Here is an 18,890-nt window from a genome sequence, read left to right as displayed (position 1 = left end):
AATTATATTTGAATGGATTGTTATTGCTGCTTCCACTGATGTCTGACATCAGTGTGTATTTTACAAACTCTAAATGTATTGCTTTACTGGTGCTTATGTGCATTTAATTATCTGAAACCTTAAAAAAAAAACATTATGTGGCTGAAAACACCGCATAGTTGTGATAATATGACAAGCGCTGAGTGCGTCTGTCTCACAGCCAAAGCAGGAAAGCACAGTTTGAATCTGGCAGTTAAGTGACGTCACTGAACATTCCCGTATGTGGGACCGTACTCTTAGGGGCACAGAAATAAAAATCCCATATGTGGGTCCGTACCGCTCAAAAGGTTAATGAGAGACACCTGTGCACCACACCGGCCTTGCTCCGCTTCCACGGCTCTCGGCCTCACCCCACTTGTCACAAAAATTTTAAGTTCTACTAACTTAAAAAAAAAATTAGTTAGTTTACTTAAATGTTTTGAATATTCTGAACTTATTGAGTTTTACAGTGTAGCTTTCATGACCGCTTTATCAGACCTAACATGTTGTTGTAAGCTCTGGTGAGGAACAAGTTGCCTCATATTGCTGCATTTATTTACCATAAGTAGTCTATTAAGCACTTGCAAATAATAGATATTTCTCTAATACTATATAATGTATATAAAACATAACATAACTAACATCAACAGGACCCTTGTTTACTTGGACTGATGCATTTCTACCTGCAGAGATGCAAATAGCCGGTGGTACATATTTTATTTTCACATAACAGAAAGACTCTCAGAAGTATTAATTCCCTAAACCACACAAAATGAGTTATTTTGTAACATACAACATCAGAGAATTGAAACTGGAGGAAACACCAGGAAAGCGACTGATGAGATCACAACAGATGCCCTTGATCACAGAATTTTTACTTTCACCAACAGAGCTCATTTTCTAGGGTTAACATAGTAGCTGTTTCAGCAACTGCAAAACTCAAATAAAAGTTTTAGATATCAACAAAGGGCAAAGCAATAAATCATCAGACACAAAATTACCTCGCAAGTGCACCTCTCTTAGATTAGAGTTTCCAGCACATGTTAGCAACATTTATGGATTTCATCTATCTTGAGATAATTCTGTACCCTTTTGCAGCATTTTTTATTCTGTCTCAGTAATTTTGTTTAACATTAATTTTAATACATTAATTTGATTATTTAAAGGGTTAGTCCACCCAAAAATGAAAATTCTGTCATTAATTACTCACCCTCATGTCGTTCTACACCCGTAAGACCTTCGTTCATCTTTGGAACACAAATTAAGATATTTTTCATAAAATCCGATGGCTCAGTGAGGACTCTATTGCCAGCAAAACACTTTCAGATGCCCAGAAAGCTACTAAAGACATATTTAAAACAGTTCATGTGACTAGAGTGGTTCAACCTTAACGTTATGAAATGAAAATACGTTAAAAATAATGACTTTATTCAACAATATCTAGTGATGAGTGATCTCAAAACACTGCTTCATGAAGCTTCACGAATCTTTTGTTTCGAATCAGTGGTTCGGAGCGTGTATCAAACTGCCAAAGTCACGTGATTTCAGTAAATGAGGCTTCGTTACATCATTAAGTGTTTTGAAATTTCTATGGTTCACCACTGGGGGGGCGTGACTTTGGCAGTTTGATACACGCTTCGAAACACTGATTCGTAACGCTCAAAAAATATCTTAATTTGTGTTCCGAAGACAAACTAAGGTCTTACGGGTGTAGAATGACATGAGGGTGAGTAATTAATGACAGAATTGTCATTTTTGGGCAAACTAACCCTTAACATTTATTAATTTAATAACATTTCATATTAAAATTTGAATACTTATTTGTACTGATTAAAGACACTGAGCAAAATACTATTTCCAAAATTACATTTTAAGATAAACATCATATATTAAGGAGAAAGAACAGACAGAACATAAGAAATGTTCTTTGATGTTTCTGATCATTTGTACTTCACGGGCCACATTGGTAATTATGCGTTTAATCTTAATTGTGATGCTTTGGATCTTTTTCGTGGATTTGCACTGCATGTATCTTGAATCTTCTCTCTCCAGAGAACAAGATATCATTAGCATTCATCTCATGCTTACATCTGATTCATTGAGCTTAATCTTGAGATAATGTAAATTCAGGCCTTTTTAGGCAACCTGTCTCTCGACATTTAATGTATTGCAAAGATTATTATCTTAGACTATATTACCAGTAGATAAAAACCAGAACAATGTTTAATATCAGGATTACAGTGGGGTGGAAGGTCTATGTAATTCAGTCTCACACTGGGTGATGAATTTCCCATCCGGCAACATCTGATATATTATCACTCACCAGTTCTGTTGTATCAACATGGGGCTGGCCAGCTTTTGACAAAATCAGCATTTTATTGCAATATATAGTGTTGTCTTTGAGGTGTCAAGCTAAATTCAGTTCACAAACAGTACCTTGGCCTGTTTCTCTGTAAATAAATACTGCGTATTTAATTTTTTCAAAGGCTTTGAAATCCAACTGCCAATCAAATTAAAATCTATAAAAGTTAGAGCACTTAATTTAAGCACCAACATCTAAGGAATCTTTCTATGGCTAACATAAAAGTTAAATGGCATTACTAGGGAAAGAGTGACAAAGTCAAGCAGTTTCTATTTAATTATGGTCTCTGAGACTTTTAAATCAAATCCATCTTTGTTAGGCGGCTGATTAGCCCTTTTGTGATGCAAGCACATGTTTCTGCTAGATGTATTTGCCCATGTAAGTCTGTTTGATAAAAAGATCAGGTCCATCAATACAGCATCTCACCCACATGTTCTCTCCAACCTTGAGTGGAAGGACAGCTTACAATCTTTTATTACCTTTAAAACCGTTTATCTGACTCTACTGATTATCTCCCGTCAGAAGAGACTCTGACAGAAAGCCCATAAACAATGCGAAGCCATTCATAACCAGCATAAATCCGTTTTTGATCAGTTTCTGCTCTGAATTTGAGTTTCGCATTAAGCAAACGAGGCATCATCGCTCGATAGCGTCCAGTGAGATCTCTTTGAATTAAAAGCAACTACTGAAGTCCAGCTGTGAATGGGAATCAAAGGGCATCACGGCTCTTGATAGCTGATCCAATTAAGAGAAGCCGACAGGGTAACCTTTGGTGTGGGCCACATTGGCATTTCCTCAGCCGTTCTTTGGCGAGGACTGTATTTACTTGGCTCGGCAGGAGTGGGAGGAGCCCCACAGAGATATGAATCTTACACACACAGAGAAGGCTTTTCACTGTAGAATAAGGCAGAGCAATCAGTCAGCAGAGCTTTTTGTTGTTACTAATCACTGCAAATGACAGCTGAGTGATGGATTTCGAAATGAAAGAATCGAAGTGCATCATCAAAGCGATTCACACTGACCCATGCGTAACCCAGCTTGACCCGGACAGCTTTGTGGCTTATTAAATGTCACTTTTCTCAGGCTGAGGGTGACTGAAAGAGCTACAGGATTTATACCAACACAACAGAGTTGATGACATCATTTCTAAAACATGTCTTGATTTATACAATATTCCAGTGAAAGTTCAGGAAGAGCATGTTCATATAATTCTGTCAATCGAATCCCTGAGAGAATAAAGTATAACGGCCAATTACTTCACTGCGCTCTTCCTGCACCTTTTCTCTCTGTGCTGTGAAGGAGGAAGGGTGTATTAGGAAGCCAAACCAGCTCATTTAGATCATATGAAAATGTAACATTTTTTATATAATATAAAAATACAAGTTTGTAATACAAAGTGGAAGATACAGTGGCTCCAAAAAGTATTTGGACATTTATGCAACACCTAAAGGTGTATATAATTGGATTAGATCATTTTAAAGAAAAAGAAATGTAAAAAATACACACATACACACAAACAAGCAAATATAGCATATGCATACATATACTACCGTTGAAAAATATGGGGTCAGTAAGATTTTTACTTTTAGGATGCATTAAATTGATCAAAAGTGACAGTAAAGACATTTGTAATGTTACAAAAGATTTCTATTTGAATTCAAATGCTGTTCTTTAGAACTTTATGATTCATCAAAGAAAAATGTATCATTGTTTTCACAAAATATTAAGCAGCACAATATTGTTTTCAATATTGATAATAATAAGAAATGCTTTTGAGCACCAAATCAGCATATTAAAATGATTTCTGAAGGATCATGTGACACTAAAGACTGGAGTAATGACTGCTAAAATAAATTACATTTAAAAATATATTAAAATAACTTTTTACAATGCTACTGTTTTTACTGTATTTGATCAAATGAATACAGCCTTGGTGAACAAGGAGACATTAAAAAATCTCACCAACCCCAAACTTTTAAATGGTAGTGGAGAACTGGACCAGTTGATTGAAAATAATTGCATAAAAACTGAAGTTAAAGGATTAGTTCAATTCAGACTTAAAATTTCCTGATAATTTACTCACCCCCATGTCATTCAAGATGCTTATGTCTTTCTTTCTTCAAAGGAAAAGAAATTAAGGTTTTTGAGGAAAACATTCCAGGATTTTTCTACATATAGTGGACTTTAACAGTTACCAATGGGTTGAAGGTCCAAATTGCAGTTTAAATGCAGCTTCAAAGAGCTCTACACGATCCCAGCAGAGGAATAAGGGTCTTATCTAGCGAAACGATCAGTCATTTTCTAAAAAAAAAAAAAACTTTTTAACCACAAACGCTCGTCTTGCACTAGCTCTGCGATACGCCACGCATTACATAATCATGTTGGAAAGGTCATGCGTGAAGAAGGAGAAAATCTCTTTTTCCCCTCCAACTTCAAAATCATACGACATCATTGTTTTAACTTTTTTTGTAAAGGCCATTGGACTTAGCCTTTGCATGTTCGCTTTGTAAACACATGCTCGGTACTTCCGCCTACGTCACGCGTGACCTTTCCAACGTGATCACGTCATGTGTGGAACATCACAGAGCAGTGCAAGATGAGCATTTGTGGTTAAAAAGTATATATATATATTTTTTTTTTTAGAAAATTACCGATCGTTCCACTTGATAAGACCCTTATTCCTCGTCTGGGATCATGTAGATCCCTTTGAAGCTGCACTGAAACTGCAATTTGGACCTTCAACCTGTTGAAGTCGACTATATGGAGAAAAAACCTTAATTTCTTTTCGACTGAAGAAAGAAAGACATAAACATCTTAGATGACATGGTGGTGAGTAAATTATCAGGAAATTTTAATTCTGAAGTGAACTAATCCTTTAATTATAAAAATTAACATAATTTAACACAAGATTTTACAGATATACCACTTGGCTTAATATTTTGTAATGCAATAAAAGTGTTGAAATACATTTTGTGGCCACTTTACACAAGAGCAAAATATGCTGTACTGGGAGTGTAAGAACATATAAAAACAATATGATCATTATTACTTTAAGTGTTAAAATTTGGTGATTTTAGGGGGCAGTGGGATTGGGGTTCTGGGGGGTAGTGGTTCCTTTTCTGCTGTTGTGTTATATTCCCTAAGAGCTCTGAAACTTACCCTCAGTAGGTGTTTCACCTACAGGGTCCCCCTGCAGCCATGGAAGGGAGCCACTCCACCGCCGCACCCCCAGCCACTGCTCAGCTGCAAGCAAGAGGCCGGAGCTATAGGGTGAGTTCAGATCCCAGGCAGAAAGGCTAGGGCCGGGATGTGAGCTCTGAACGATCCCGTCTGTGTGCCTGGGATCGCCAGGAAGGGGAATACCTGTGAGAGGGGGTGAGAAAATGAAAATTTGAGGGAATGGCTTATAGATAATGTATGCTAAATAAAATTAGACATAACCTTTCATAAGGTCTTATATCTGGGCACCCTCATTGGATTTTTCTTGCTGAATCCTCAAGCATTCAGAGAAAACCATGTTTTGTAAATGAATCAGATAACACTCTCCATTCCTCAAGGTTTGGAATTGTCTTGTCACAAATATCGCTCAACACTTCAACAAAAGAACAGCGCACCAGTTTTGTTCGGCATCTCGGAACAGACGGCGGTGCATTTTTCATGCTGAATATTCAACGAGGAAATGTCAATTTAAATTCCATCAAAACCAAGGCAGTGTCTATCACTGTCAAGAGGCTGTGACTTTATTAAAACAGATATGTAATCGGTTTAGCGCTTAGAAATGTTTCAACTATAACGTCTCTCTTTCTCTCTCACACACACATTCATGCAAAATAAGTTGCCCTCTCATCTGCATATGCTACATTGAGCAGTAATTAGTGACTGTACTCACTCAAACTCTGACACCTGTGAGAAGAAAAAGCTATAAAAAGCACCTGAAATGAATTGCTTAAATTGATTTTCCGATCCAACTGCCTGAGGAACATCATGGTTTTAATTTAAAACACTGATTAAAAGCTAACAAGTAGGCCAGCGGAAACTGGAACTATGAAATGGTTTCAGCAAGTTTAATCTTGTATTCCAAATTCTTCAAGTTGAAATTGATGGTCACTTCAGTATCTTGATTTTCCCACCATCCTCTCTGTCTTGTGTATTTCCTGATCCTGGTGTTGTTTTAACATAGTCACATAGGAATGCAACCTTTGCAACCCACCGTGACCTTTAACATTTTCTGAAGGCACTTCGCATGAGCCTTTTAGTCACCCCCATGTCTGGAACTACATTTCCCAGAATGCTGCCAGAATGATGTAGCTCAGCATCTGTGCTTAATCTCATGAGGATCTGATGACTCAAGCTCAGTGCATCTGAGTCATCAGTGGCACCATTAGTGAATATAACTGGTTTTAACATATTTTTTTTACTACTTTAGAGCCAGCATGCCCACAGGATTCAGTGGTGAGGCCCCATAGAGAAAATCTTGTCATTATTTACTCACCCTCATGGCGTTCCAAACCCATTTGGAATGTTTCCTAGTTGTTATTTTGACTGTGGAACACAAAAATGAGAATTACTGTTAAACAAAATAGAAGTGACCATGTCTATCAAAGTCCAATAAGGACCTAAAACATAAAACTTGCGTCATATTAAGTCTTCTTAAGCCATATGATAGATTTGTGTGATTTGTGTTATCAGTTAATAACTACGTTTAGCCATTGTGTACGTGAGTCGTGCCTGTTAGATAATTTTTTTTGTCCAATTTAAAACTTGACACTCATAATCACTGTAAAACCATTGTTATATGGAAACAAGCTGCATTAAAAGTTCTCATTTTTTGTTCCATGAAAAATATAAAAGCATACAGTAGGTATAGGAAAAAAACAAAGGTGAGAAAATAATGTCATAAAGGGATAGTTCACACAAAAATGAAAATTCTGTCATCATTTACTCACCCTCAAGTTTTAACAAATCTAGATGAATTTCTTTCTTCTTCTGAACACAAAAGAAAATATTTTGAGGTATGCTGGTAACCAAACAGTTTTCTGAAGGATCATGTGACACAGAAGACTGCTGAATATTCAGATTTGCCTTCACAGGAATAAATTTCTATTTTTATATATTTTGAAATGTAAACAGTTATTTAAAATTAAACTGTTCTTACTGTATTTTTGATCAAATAAAATGCAGCCTTGGTGAGAAATCTTAAAAGATTAGTTCTCCCAAAAATGCTGACGCTGTACACATGAGCACAACGGCGTGTGATGCTGATGCAGGAGCTGGCCAATACTGAGCCGGCGTTCGGACGTAAACACGGCAGCCTGCACTGCGTTCACTACATCAACTGTTTTGTTTTTCCGCACAAAAAGTATTCTTGTCACTTCATAACATTGACATGAGGGTGAGAAATTTCATTTTTGGGTGAACTAACCCTTTAACTTACCCAAACTTTTGAACGGTAGTGTATACAATTTGAACACCCTCAAAAATACTGTTCTCTTAAAGGGCCCTATAGACTAGACATAAATGGGAAAAGATAGTTGTGCTCAATAATTGCAAATTATCCCATAAATGAAGCATTTTGGCATCTCACACCATCTCTGTCACCAGCATTAAAATGCTTCTTCACACCCATGCAAAAAGTACTCATCCAAGGGCTCATCACCATTTATTTAAGCAGTGACAGCACACAAGAGCAGGAGAGCTCTTGAATCTTGGATGATCTTGAAACAATGCAGGCCCAGGCTGAAGAAGTCATTGTCCATTGGAGTAGAAAAGAGTATGCTTCCTCATTCTCTGCGGCGTGACGAGATAAAACCATCAGTGTTAAACTGACTCACACGGCGTCAACGAATCTAAATGTAACTGGTCAGGTGTAAAATTAGTCCTAATACTATAGGCATTTCCTCAGAAATGAAATCTTTTTAATCACATGATCCATGCAGTAATCAATGTAATCGGACAACAGTACGAAAATGTCAGACGCCCTTTTACACATGAACCCTTTGCAGTTACAAAACACTGCTCATACAGTCATCTGCCTTTCAATAATGTTCATAGTAAGATCACTACCTGCAGAATACCAAATATATCGTTCAGCACTCTCTCTCTTTGCTCCTGCAGTAACAATGTTATAGTATGTATATATTTATACAGCAGTAGCGACTGCTATAAGATTACATGGAAGGCATGATTTCTCATATGTTTTCCTATAAGTAGACCTTCTTCTAGCACTTATACTGTCTTTGGTACAGTTTTTGTCAGTGACAATGGATGACAGTGCTCTTTGCTCTTTGAAAAGCATCAACCCATCATCTGCCACTGATTTACAGTAACAAGTCTATATATATGTATATATGTGTGTTTGTGTGTGGTTATACTGTATATATGTGTAGCACTGTTATAATTACCATCAGAGAACAGGGACTTAATCACAGTATGCAGGATATGCTCGCTTTGCATGTTAATAAGAGACATTGACAAGAGACAAAGTAAATGAAACCACTTTTGGTCAAACATCAAAATGAATCGCCAGTTGCCGTGGAAGATGTACACCATTGTCTCTGATGTGAACTGAACTGAAACCTTTTGAATAATTAGTGTTAGAATAATTAGTTCTGAGAGCTATGAGTCAGTAACCTATTTGAGAACAAAGCCATTCTGTGAAAAGATGATTCTTAAAGTTATATATATATATATATATATACACACATACATATACACATACATATACATATATATATATATATATATATATATATATATATATATATATTCTGTAATTAATCACGATTAATATATTTGGTATTGTATTATTTTATTGTTTTTAATTGTTGTTTTCGTTGTTTTTGATCCATGTAACCTTGTATTTTAATAAGGTTATGACAATAACATTTTACCAGTGAAATTTCACAATTCTTGATTCCAATTTTTTTATACAACAACAAAAACTAATATATATAATATAAAGAAATTATAATTATTATAAGAAACTGAATAATGTAAATGCATAGTATTTACACTCAATAGTATTTACTCTGCATAGTATTTACACTCAAAAAAAAATGATTTTACAATACTGTTCAGTTTATTTAAAAATTCATTTTCATTTAACACCATTGTATTAGGTTTCTCATTCAAACAATTGCATTGTTAAACTGACTTGAAACAGTTGCGTTTTGGCTTTACTCAATATTTTCATTTTGAAAGAACATGTTTCAATTAAGTAAGCAAAAAATAAAATTTGATGCTTGTTTAATTTACTTAAGTAAATTAAGTTAAGCAAACACAATTCTTTTCATCCACTTTACTTAACCCATTTGAGTTGAGACTAAAACAGGATTTCCCCTTCCCATCATGCTTTGCACAGGATAGGGATAGGGAGAGTAAATGTTATTTAATGCATTTTTTTTTAATCAAGATGATACAATTGGGAGACTTGTTAATGCTTAAATGTTCTTTTATGTTTATATGTAAAAGTGTTTCTGGTTTCTGTTATTGTTTTTGAGGGTTACCATTATGGTGAAGTGTAGCGCATGTGCTCGGGTTGAGGACCTGCTAACAACAATTAAAGCTCAAAGGCTCACACCTAACAATGAGAGTATTTACAGAGTAAAGATTTTGTAAAAGTTAGTCTTAGATTACATTTGTAAAAGTAGCTAAATAAACTAACCAATTAAACTGGATTACTTGTTTAATTTTTGTTTGATATTAATTTTAGAATAACTGTAAAAATGTTAACCTGATTCAAGTAAATGGCATTGAAGACCTACATGCGGATCATCCTTGGCCAGACGCTCTAAAGAAAAAATATAAATCACAGAAATTAATGTGTTATCTTTTAGAGCCCAAAAATTGCATATTATATATATATATATATATATATATTTTACACACACACACATAATAATAATTCATTTTGAATTAATATATTTAATCTCGACTTTGTGTTTAGTGCATTTCAAACCCATTGAAAAATGTGCTTAAACAAGCCTGAGCCTGATTAATTTGATCTTGTTTCCTGTTTTATGAGAAAACTTTTGTCAACTTATCAGCCTAAGAAAATCTATCAGGTAAACCAGCTGAACACCAGCTTAGCCATACTGGAAGACCAAGAAGACCAAGCAATCTTTTTTTCAGCAGGGAAATTGTACTCTGAAATGACTCTGTTTTTTCTTTTCAGTTGATTTGCGTACATTTTTATTGGAACCGTGCTGCTGAATAATATATAATACCATAAGTAGATAATCTCAGGAAGAGTAAAGCCTTTACAATAATAGGATCCAGGCCTAGTTACATAAAGAGTCTTTTCAGCAGAACATGATATGAACCTCTTGTCCTTTACTGAATGAATGTAATGAATACTTTGTAATGATAATTTTTTTTTTAGTACTGCATGTACATTTTGAATCTTATAATACCCATTTAAAACACTGCTCAAGTGCCCTTTTTTGCGAAGTTAAAGTTTCAAGATCATAGTCCGTTCTTCAGTGAAAATGTTAATCTCAGCATTCTCTAAAATTTAAGCAATGAAAAGCAGACGCTTGTGTCCATTGTATGCCTTTTTGCCGTGTGTTGGCCCTACGAGGAGTTTGGCACAATTACAAACGATTTGTATGGGCAAGTTCACAAGCCCCTGTCCCACTGGACTGAATGCTGTTATCAATGGAGAACAGAGGATTATTAGTGTACGTGCCTCTCACACAGTGTGCAGAGACTAAAGGGCATGACTACTGCCAGGACAAGGGTCCTAATCTCTGTCTGTCCCTGAGACCTTCAGTCCTGCATGATCCATCCTGACATATGCATGAGTCAGTGTCACCTCTGTGAATACATGAAATTAATGAATGAAACAGGTTGTATCAACCAGAGGAGGATTCAAAAAAGTCCCAGCGCTACAATTTAATACATCATTAATGTTTATTAAGTCTCTTATGCTCACCAAGGCTGAATTTATTCTTTAAAAACTGTAACACTGTGAATTATTAATTTAAAGTAACAGTTTTTTTTGTACATTAATATATTTTAAAGTGTAATTTATTCCTGTGATGGAAAAGCTTAGTTTTCTGTGTCCTCAGTGTCACATGATACTTCAGAAATCATTCTAATATGCTGATTTAGTGCCTGAGAAACATTTCTTCTTGTTATCATGTTGAATACAATTGTGCTGAAATCTATACTACACTTTTTTCAGGATTATTTGGTGAATAGAAAGTTCAAAAGATCAGCATTTACTTGACAGAAATCTTTTGAAACATTATAAATGTCTTTACTGTGACTTTTGATATCAAAAACTTCTGAATGGTAGTCTATGTAGAGTTAATTCTATTATATACTGGAAAAGCATCTTGTTTGTTTTATGTGTCATTTAGAAGCAGTTTTATCAGAAATTGATTAATAAACAATAGCAGAAAAAATTATTTCAATTAACGGTGCAGCAGTTTCCATGAGAAGAAAAAACATATTTAGCAATTCATATTTAGCAATTCACCAATGCAATCTACCAAGAGGTAGGCGCAAATACCAGTAAATTGACTAGCGCAAATCTTAGTAAATCACCTTGCATGATTCATTTAAAAACTCTCCTCACATAAATTTTGCGTCTGAAAGGGAAACTCCTACAAATGCATATGCAATAAGGTCAGCCGCATTTTCAGTGCTAATTGTTCACTGTGTGTCTTTAGTAAATCCTGTGAGTAGTTTTCTAACACCAAAAGAGTGTTTGCGCTGGCGCAAGCTGTTAGTAAATCTGGCCCCTAGTTTGCTTGTTACCAAGTGTTTAAAACAAAACATTTTGATTTGAAAAGATTTGACTGCACTAACCTGACAAACGCTGGCAAATTTAGTCATTATTTCTTCATCAGAGAGAGTGATGGCCAGAGCGAGCATTACCTGTGTCTCATATAACATTCATTCTTTAGGTCAACGTCCATAATATTATATCCATTATAAAATCAGTTTGAATGTCTGCTGAGGAAAGTGATTTTTGTATTTGTCCTTTTTACAGTTAAGGGAATTTTCCATAACAGTCCTAAAACAACGTCCTTTGCAGTGCTCTACAGGATGTAAAGTTAAATATAGCCTTAATATCAAATTATTGGCCCAATCGATTTGCTCCGGAACAAGTAAAAGAATAATAAGACCAAAGTTTGTCCTTTTTTATGAATCATATCTCATGTTTACCCACTACAAGACACAGTGACGAAGCTGTTCTCGGTGGGTACACGAGCACTGAACAGCCACTGACGGCCTGGAGCTCGCATCTCAGAAAACGCCTAAACAAATTGTAAAATAGGCGCTATGATTAAATATGAGTCACATTTTTCATGTCTAAACAACTACATTCTCACCTAAAAAACTCTTAAAACTACTGTTCGTGGTACAAGTGTAGTATTTGTAAAAAATACAGTGGATTTGCTCAGCCGCCATGACAGTCGCTTCAAGCGGAGTGATACAAATGGTGAAAAGGTAGGAGTGCTGTTATCACTGGAATATCGCACTGCTCTCAGCCAATCAGATTCGAGAACCAGAAAGTGCTGTTTATATATATATATATATATATATATATTAGGGCTGGGCGATATGGCTGAAAACTGTATCACGATATCAGTGTTTCATATCGGTCGATATCGATAATTATTGATATTTTTTATGACCCATTTAAAATAAGGACCAGGAGAAAAATATATTACATTTAAACATTTTTATTTTAAACTTAACCTTCCTCTGATCATAATCCCCTAAGTTATTAAGACAGAAATGTCAACAACCATGGAAAACTCAAATAATTAAAATGTTGTGCGGTGTTGCAGCTACAGATGTTGCTGGTTGAATACGGCTGTGGTCCAAAGGGTGAGCACGGCTAAGGTGGTACATCAAGTTCGTGGTATTACCAGTCTTGGCGGGGACGACGGTCTTGCATAATTTGCAGACGACATTGGTCTGACTACGGTCAGACTTATAATATCCAAAAAACTGCCATACTGGCGAGCTGACTTTTCCTCTTTTATTTACAATTTCCTCGCTCGCTGCGGCACTCATTTTCTGCTTATCAGTCGCCTGTTACTGAAGAGGAATCCAGCAGACTAGCACGAGACAACGATATGGCGCAACCAAACTTGATACTGTTACATGATCGGCTGTTAGCTTGTCACTCCCTACGTTGCTAGGTTACCAGAAAGCGAGTGCCTTTGTTAATGCAACCAAACTTGCTTCGCAACCTCTGTTTTCTTCCGACGAAGAATAAAAAAATATTGAACGTTTTATCGAACACATTTTTTATTGATATCGATCACGTGTCTATCGCGATACATATCGTTATCGTTTTATCGCCCAGCCCTTTATATATATATATATATATATATATATATACACACTGTATGTGTATGTGTATGTGTGTGTGTGTGTGTGTGCACTGTCCCCATGTTGCATAATTTCAAAATTTGCATACATGGGAAACATTTGCCGTAACAATGATAAAGTTGCCTCACAATTGGCCTCTACCTGGGAATCATTAAAATAACTTCCACACTCTCTGGAGAGGAACCCCACAGTTGAGGAACCATTATTCTAAAGGACTGCTGTGAAAATGAAGACTAGAGAATATTCCAAAAAATGCTACTGTGGAAGTTAAAATAAGCACATAAATTAGAATAAGAGTGCAAAATAATATGCAAGAGTTTGAATGTCCCAGTGGACACTGCTGGTTCAATTATTAGGATGTGGAAGATACATCAAACCACCCAGACACTTCCGTGAAAAGGTCGTACCTCAAAACTCTCTGAGTGAACATAAAGGAGGCCTGTGAGAGAAGCCAGAGAGAGCCTATCGATCACTTCGAAGGGGCTACAGAGTTCAGGAGCTCAGAATAGTGTAAAGGTGCACTAATCAACCAAATCTGCACAACATTGGCCTATATTGTGGCACAAATGGGGACAAATGGGGCTTTATGTTAAAACATTTTTTTTTTATTTAACTGATAATAATGCTAGCACATATGATTTTGTGGTAAGATATCAGCCAAAATTTTAAGCTATGTGGGAAATGCAAATTTAACACTGCCCACCATCAAACATTATCATAGTGTAGCAACTGTGAAGTAGCATCATTCAACTAGCCTCAACAGCCAAAAAAGAATGGACTAAAAACATACCTGAACTGTGTGGGAAGCTGGTACACACAATTACTCCGAAAGATGGCTCTGCAGAATATTAAAATCTGTGGACTGTTTTTTATACTGTCATAAAACATAAAATCTGTGGTTGCATTCAAATACTACATGTAGACTTTCTGAAATCATCACAGAAATCCAAACTGCAGTGTTAAGCAGAAGTGGTTAAGAGCCTAAATAGTTTTACAAGGCACAGTATATGGGTTTTGAACTTAATATTTCATGGACTTTTGGGGTACATGTAATATTCAGTAAGTTGAGTAGAGTGTATATTAAAACAGACATGCAATGTAGAAACTAATCGCATATTAATCTGTCGATCTCAACTAATTGTTCTTCACTGATTAGATACTGTCTGATGGAATTATTTGCGATTAGTCATTAAAAGTTGATTTCAAAAATGTAAATTCATGCAATACATAAGTAATCTTTATGCTTTCGAATACTGCGTTCCAGATGAGGTTTTGAGTGGGAATGTCCCAATTTCAGAGCTGGGTAGATTACTTATGAATTGTAATCAGTTACTGATTACAAATTACATGACAAAATTTGTAATCAGTAATATAATCTCTTAGATTACACATTTTTGGTAACGTAATCTGACTACTTTTGGATTACATTTAGATTACTTTTGTGCCAACCGTTATTTGATGTCACGTACATTGTAGGATAATCTTGCACTATTTTGACAGATACAAAGAAAAAATATATTCCAAAAAATATATTCTGTTCACCAACAAGAGCCTCAACAGATTATTTTTAAAGTGCAATGTATGGACAGTTAATACTTCAAAATACTAATACTAATGTACCTGTTAGTGTTTGCTGATAGTAACACTTAATAAAACAAAATCACATCTTATGATTTTAAAAATTTACTTAAAATTAATTAAATTTAGAAAACCGCAACATTACAAAAACAAATACTGAAAAACAAGAAATTCACTGCTACATCAAATATTTCATCTAGATTTCATTTATTATTATTATTATTATTTCATATATATATTTCATACATATTCATCAATATTTTATCTATATTTCCCCCTCACCGCCGGAAAAACTCGAAGAATCACGAAGGTATATAAGCGGCAGTTTTATTGTGAAAAAAATATAAACGTTTAAAAAAATGAAAAATTAGGAGAATCAATGAATTGTGAACAACTTACTGCCATTGTGTAAATAATATGTAATCATGTAATCCATAAAAAAGTAACTGTAGTCTGATTACGTGTATTTTAAAAAGTAGTTTACTCTAATTACAAGTACTTGATTTTTGGAATCTGATTACGTAATCCAGATTACATGTAATCCGTTACTACCCAGCTCTGCACAATTTAAATGTCCCACTTCAGACCTCAGTGCGTTCCAGTCACTCATACGTCACGTTCACATGTTGTGACCACATGATGTCGCCATGACTCGATAAGAGCATATCATGTTTTTGTGTCAATTGTGGCAAAACAGAATAAAAATAACACAAAATCGCTTTCAAAACAGCTGACGAAAAGCAAAAATGAAGGTAACATTACATGAACTTCATGTCTTGTGTTAAAATTTGTTTTTACGTTCATATTCATTGGAAGCATTACGCGCCGACATCTTGGAAGTGACGTCAAATGACGCGAGGTCGGGGTTGAGGTCGACACGTCTCCAGCCTTCGCCCCGAGTTCACACACCGGTTTTAAAACAATCTAAATTAAATCTAATAAATTTAGAACAGAATAAGAGAAATATATGCCAAGACTTGGTTTTATCAACCAGGGGAAAAAAGCCGTTACATACTCTACCATTCAAAAGTTTTTCGTCAATTTTTTTTTTTTTTTTTTTTTAAGAAATACTTTTATTCAGCCAGCATGCATTAAATTGATCAAAAGTGACATTAAAGACATTTATAATGTTTTATATTTAAAAACAATGCTGTTCTTTTCAGCATAATGCTGAACTTACCATTCATAAAAGAATCCACAAATAAATATTAAGCAGCACAACTGTTTTCAACATTGATAATAAAAGGTAATATTTCACAATGTTACGGTTTTACTGTATTTATGATCAATTAAGCATAAGTGTCTTCATAGCGCATAAGATTGCTTTTAAAAGTATTAAAAACTCAGTACAACGGTGTTGTACAAAGTAGCCAGGAGGTTGGAGGGGTGAGTTAAAAAGGGAGAGGGATATGTTACATGAAGCAAGCTATTGTACTTATTCATATACTTTATTTTCATTTAGAGTCACATACATTTAGATAATAGGGTCAGTTTGGATTTCATGTTGACTTCCACTGTGATGTCTTAGCTGTAAGACTCTCACCGTACCATATTTCTCTGTCTCTCCAGCCTTCACCCTGTGAATGGTGTCGCTGCGAGCCAAATAACGAGGTGCACTGTGTGGTCGCTGACTGTGCAGTACCAGAGTGCGTCAACCCAGTATACGAGCCAGAACAGTGCTGCCCCATCTGTAAAAATGGTAAGAACGGCCTATTTCCTATTATAGGTTTATGGAGAAGATGAAAATACCTGCAAGGTGTACTTTAGAGAATTCCTTAGAGTTCTCTCTCCACTTTTTCCCCAAAGGAAAGTGAATTGTTCTGCTGACTGGCATGTATCAGATTTCATGAAAAGCAGTGATGGTGTGGTATAAACATACAGCTCTATGCACAGGTTGTTTAAAACCCACTCAAACTTTCTATTAGATCTCAGTATCACCAGTAGGCAAGCTCTGATTACCAATCCTCTGCTCAATTACAGGGGAAATTTGGTTCAGATAAACAGTGTCCCATTGATTAAGACCATGCTAAGAAGGATTAATTGGCCAAAGGGGACTCCTCTATCTCCTGTGTCTTGATGCACTATAGTCAGCAGGACCCGATTCCAAAATTACAATTATTGGATTCCAATGGCTCACTGGATGGCCAAGGGCATAAGATATCCCTGAGTCAGTCCGATACAGAGGCATAAACACAACATGTAAGCTCAGTGAATCAGTGGGATAAACAGAATGTTGATCGGTACAGTGCTTATAGCCAAGCAACCTGTAGAAGCTTGCATGACAAAATATTTAAATGTTATATTTATAATAAATATAAATAATATAAATATGATGCACAGATATTCATTTAATATGTAAAATATTTAAACCAATTTTACTGAATTAACAAATGAAAATATTAAAGGGTTAGTTCACCCAAAAATTAAAATTCTGTCATTAATTAATCACCCTCATGTCGTTCCAAACCTGTAAGACTTTTGTTTATCTTCGGAACACAAATTAAGATATTTTTAATGAAATCAGAGAGATTTCTGTCCCTCCATAGACAGCTATGCAACTGACACTTTAACGCTTCAAAAAGTTCATGAAGAGATCGTAAAACTAATCCATATGAATTGAGTGGTTTAGTCCACATTTTCTGAAGAGACACAATCGCTTTATATGATGATCAGATTGACTTTAGGCTTTTATTTACATATAAACATTCATCAACACACATCAGTTGTGGTAAAAGGAAGCTCAAGCATGTTTGCTTGACGCATGTGAGAACCAATGAGGTTCATTCTCGTGTTACGCAGCTCGTTTGAGCTTCCAGAAAAGGTTTGTTTTCGCGCGTCAAGCAGGTTCAGTTGAGCTTGTTTATGTTCGCTGATCAATGTTTATATGTGAATAAAAGCCTAAATTCAATCTGTTTATCATATAAAACGATCGAGTCTCTTCAGAAAATTTGGACTAAACCACTAAATTCATATGGATTAGTTTTACGATCTCTTTATGAACTTTTTAAAGCGTCAAAGTTTCAGTTGCGTAGCTGTCTATGGAGGGACAGAAAACTCTCAGATTTCATCAAAAATATCTTAATTTGTGTTCCGAAGACGAACACAAGTCTTAAGGGTTTGGAACAACTTGAGGGTGAGTAATTAATGACAGAATTTTCATTTTTGGGTGAACTATCCATTTAAATTAAATTTTACCAAAATCAAAATGATGATAATAATAATAATGCCTTGAAATTGTGACTTTTTTAACGTGATAACATTTTTCTATACTGCTATAATAATATTATCTTTAAGTACTGGTTTTGAAAGAACATCTGCTTTTAGATAAGAAAGCTTTACAGGTGTAAAAATATATGACAGTATCAGACAGCTAACCTTTTTGTTGAAGTGATAGATTTTAACAAGCTAAAATTACATCAAGTTTGCAAATTGCAGCCGAGTTCCTGTCTTCAGTTTTAAAGAAATCTTGCTGCTCTTTAGAGCGCCTCAGGAGACATGTTTGAAAATAGATTTGTAAAGAAAAATCGTATCTAATCTTCTAAGTGCAACTTTAAAATCTATGAAATTCCCTCCTTTTTCC

General features: G+C 35.3%; 1 protein-coding gene across 1 annotated transcript in view; it reads left to right on the top strand.

Moving 5' to 3' along the window:
- The window catches only part of vwc2l (von Willebrand factor C domain containing 2 like), a 35,725-nt gene that overhangs the window by 1,954 nt on the left and 14,881 nt on the right, over nt 1-18,890 (top strand). The window contains 2 exon segments of the mRNA XM_051906897.1: nt 5,549-5,650; nt 16,880-17,009. Coding sequence (XP_051762857.1) covers nt 5,549-5,650; nt 16,880-17,009 — 232 coding nt within the window.

The sequence above is a fragment of the Ctenopharyngodon idella genome, chromosome 9 (assembly GCF_019924925.1).
Source record: "Ctenopharyngodon idella isolate HZGC_01 chromosome 9, HZGC01, whole genome shotgun sequence".
Classification (NCBI taxonomy): Eukaryota; Metazoa; Chordata; class Actinopteri; order Cypriniformes; family Xenocyprididae; genus Ctenopharyngodon; species Ctenopharyngodon idella.
Note: the sequence above shows the minus strand (reverse complement) of the source record. Positions and strands in the feature narration are given on the sequence as shown.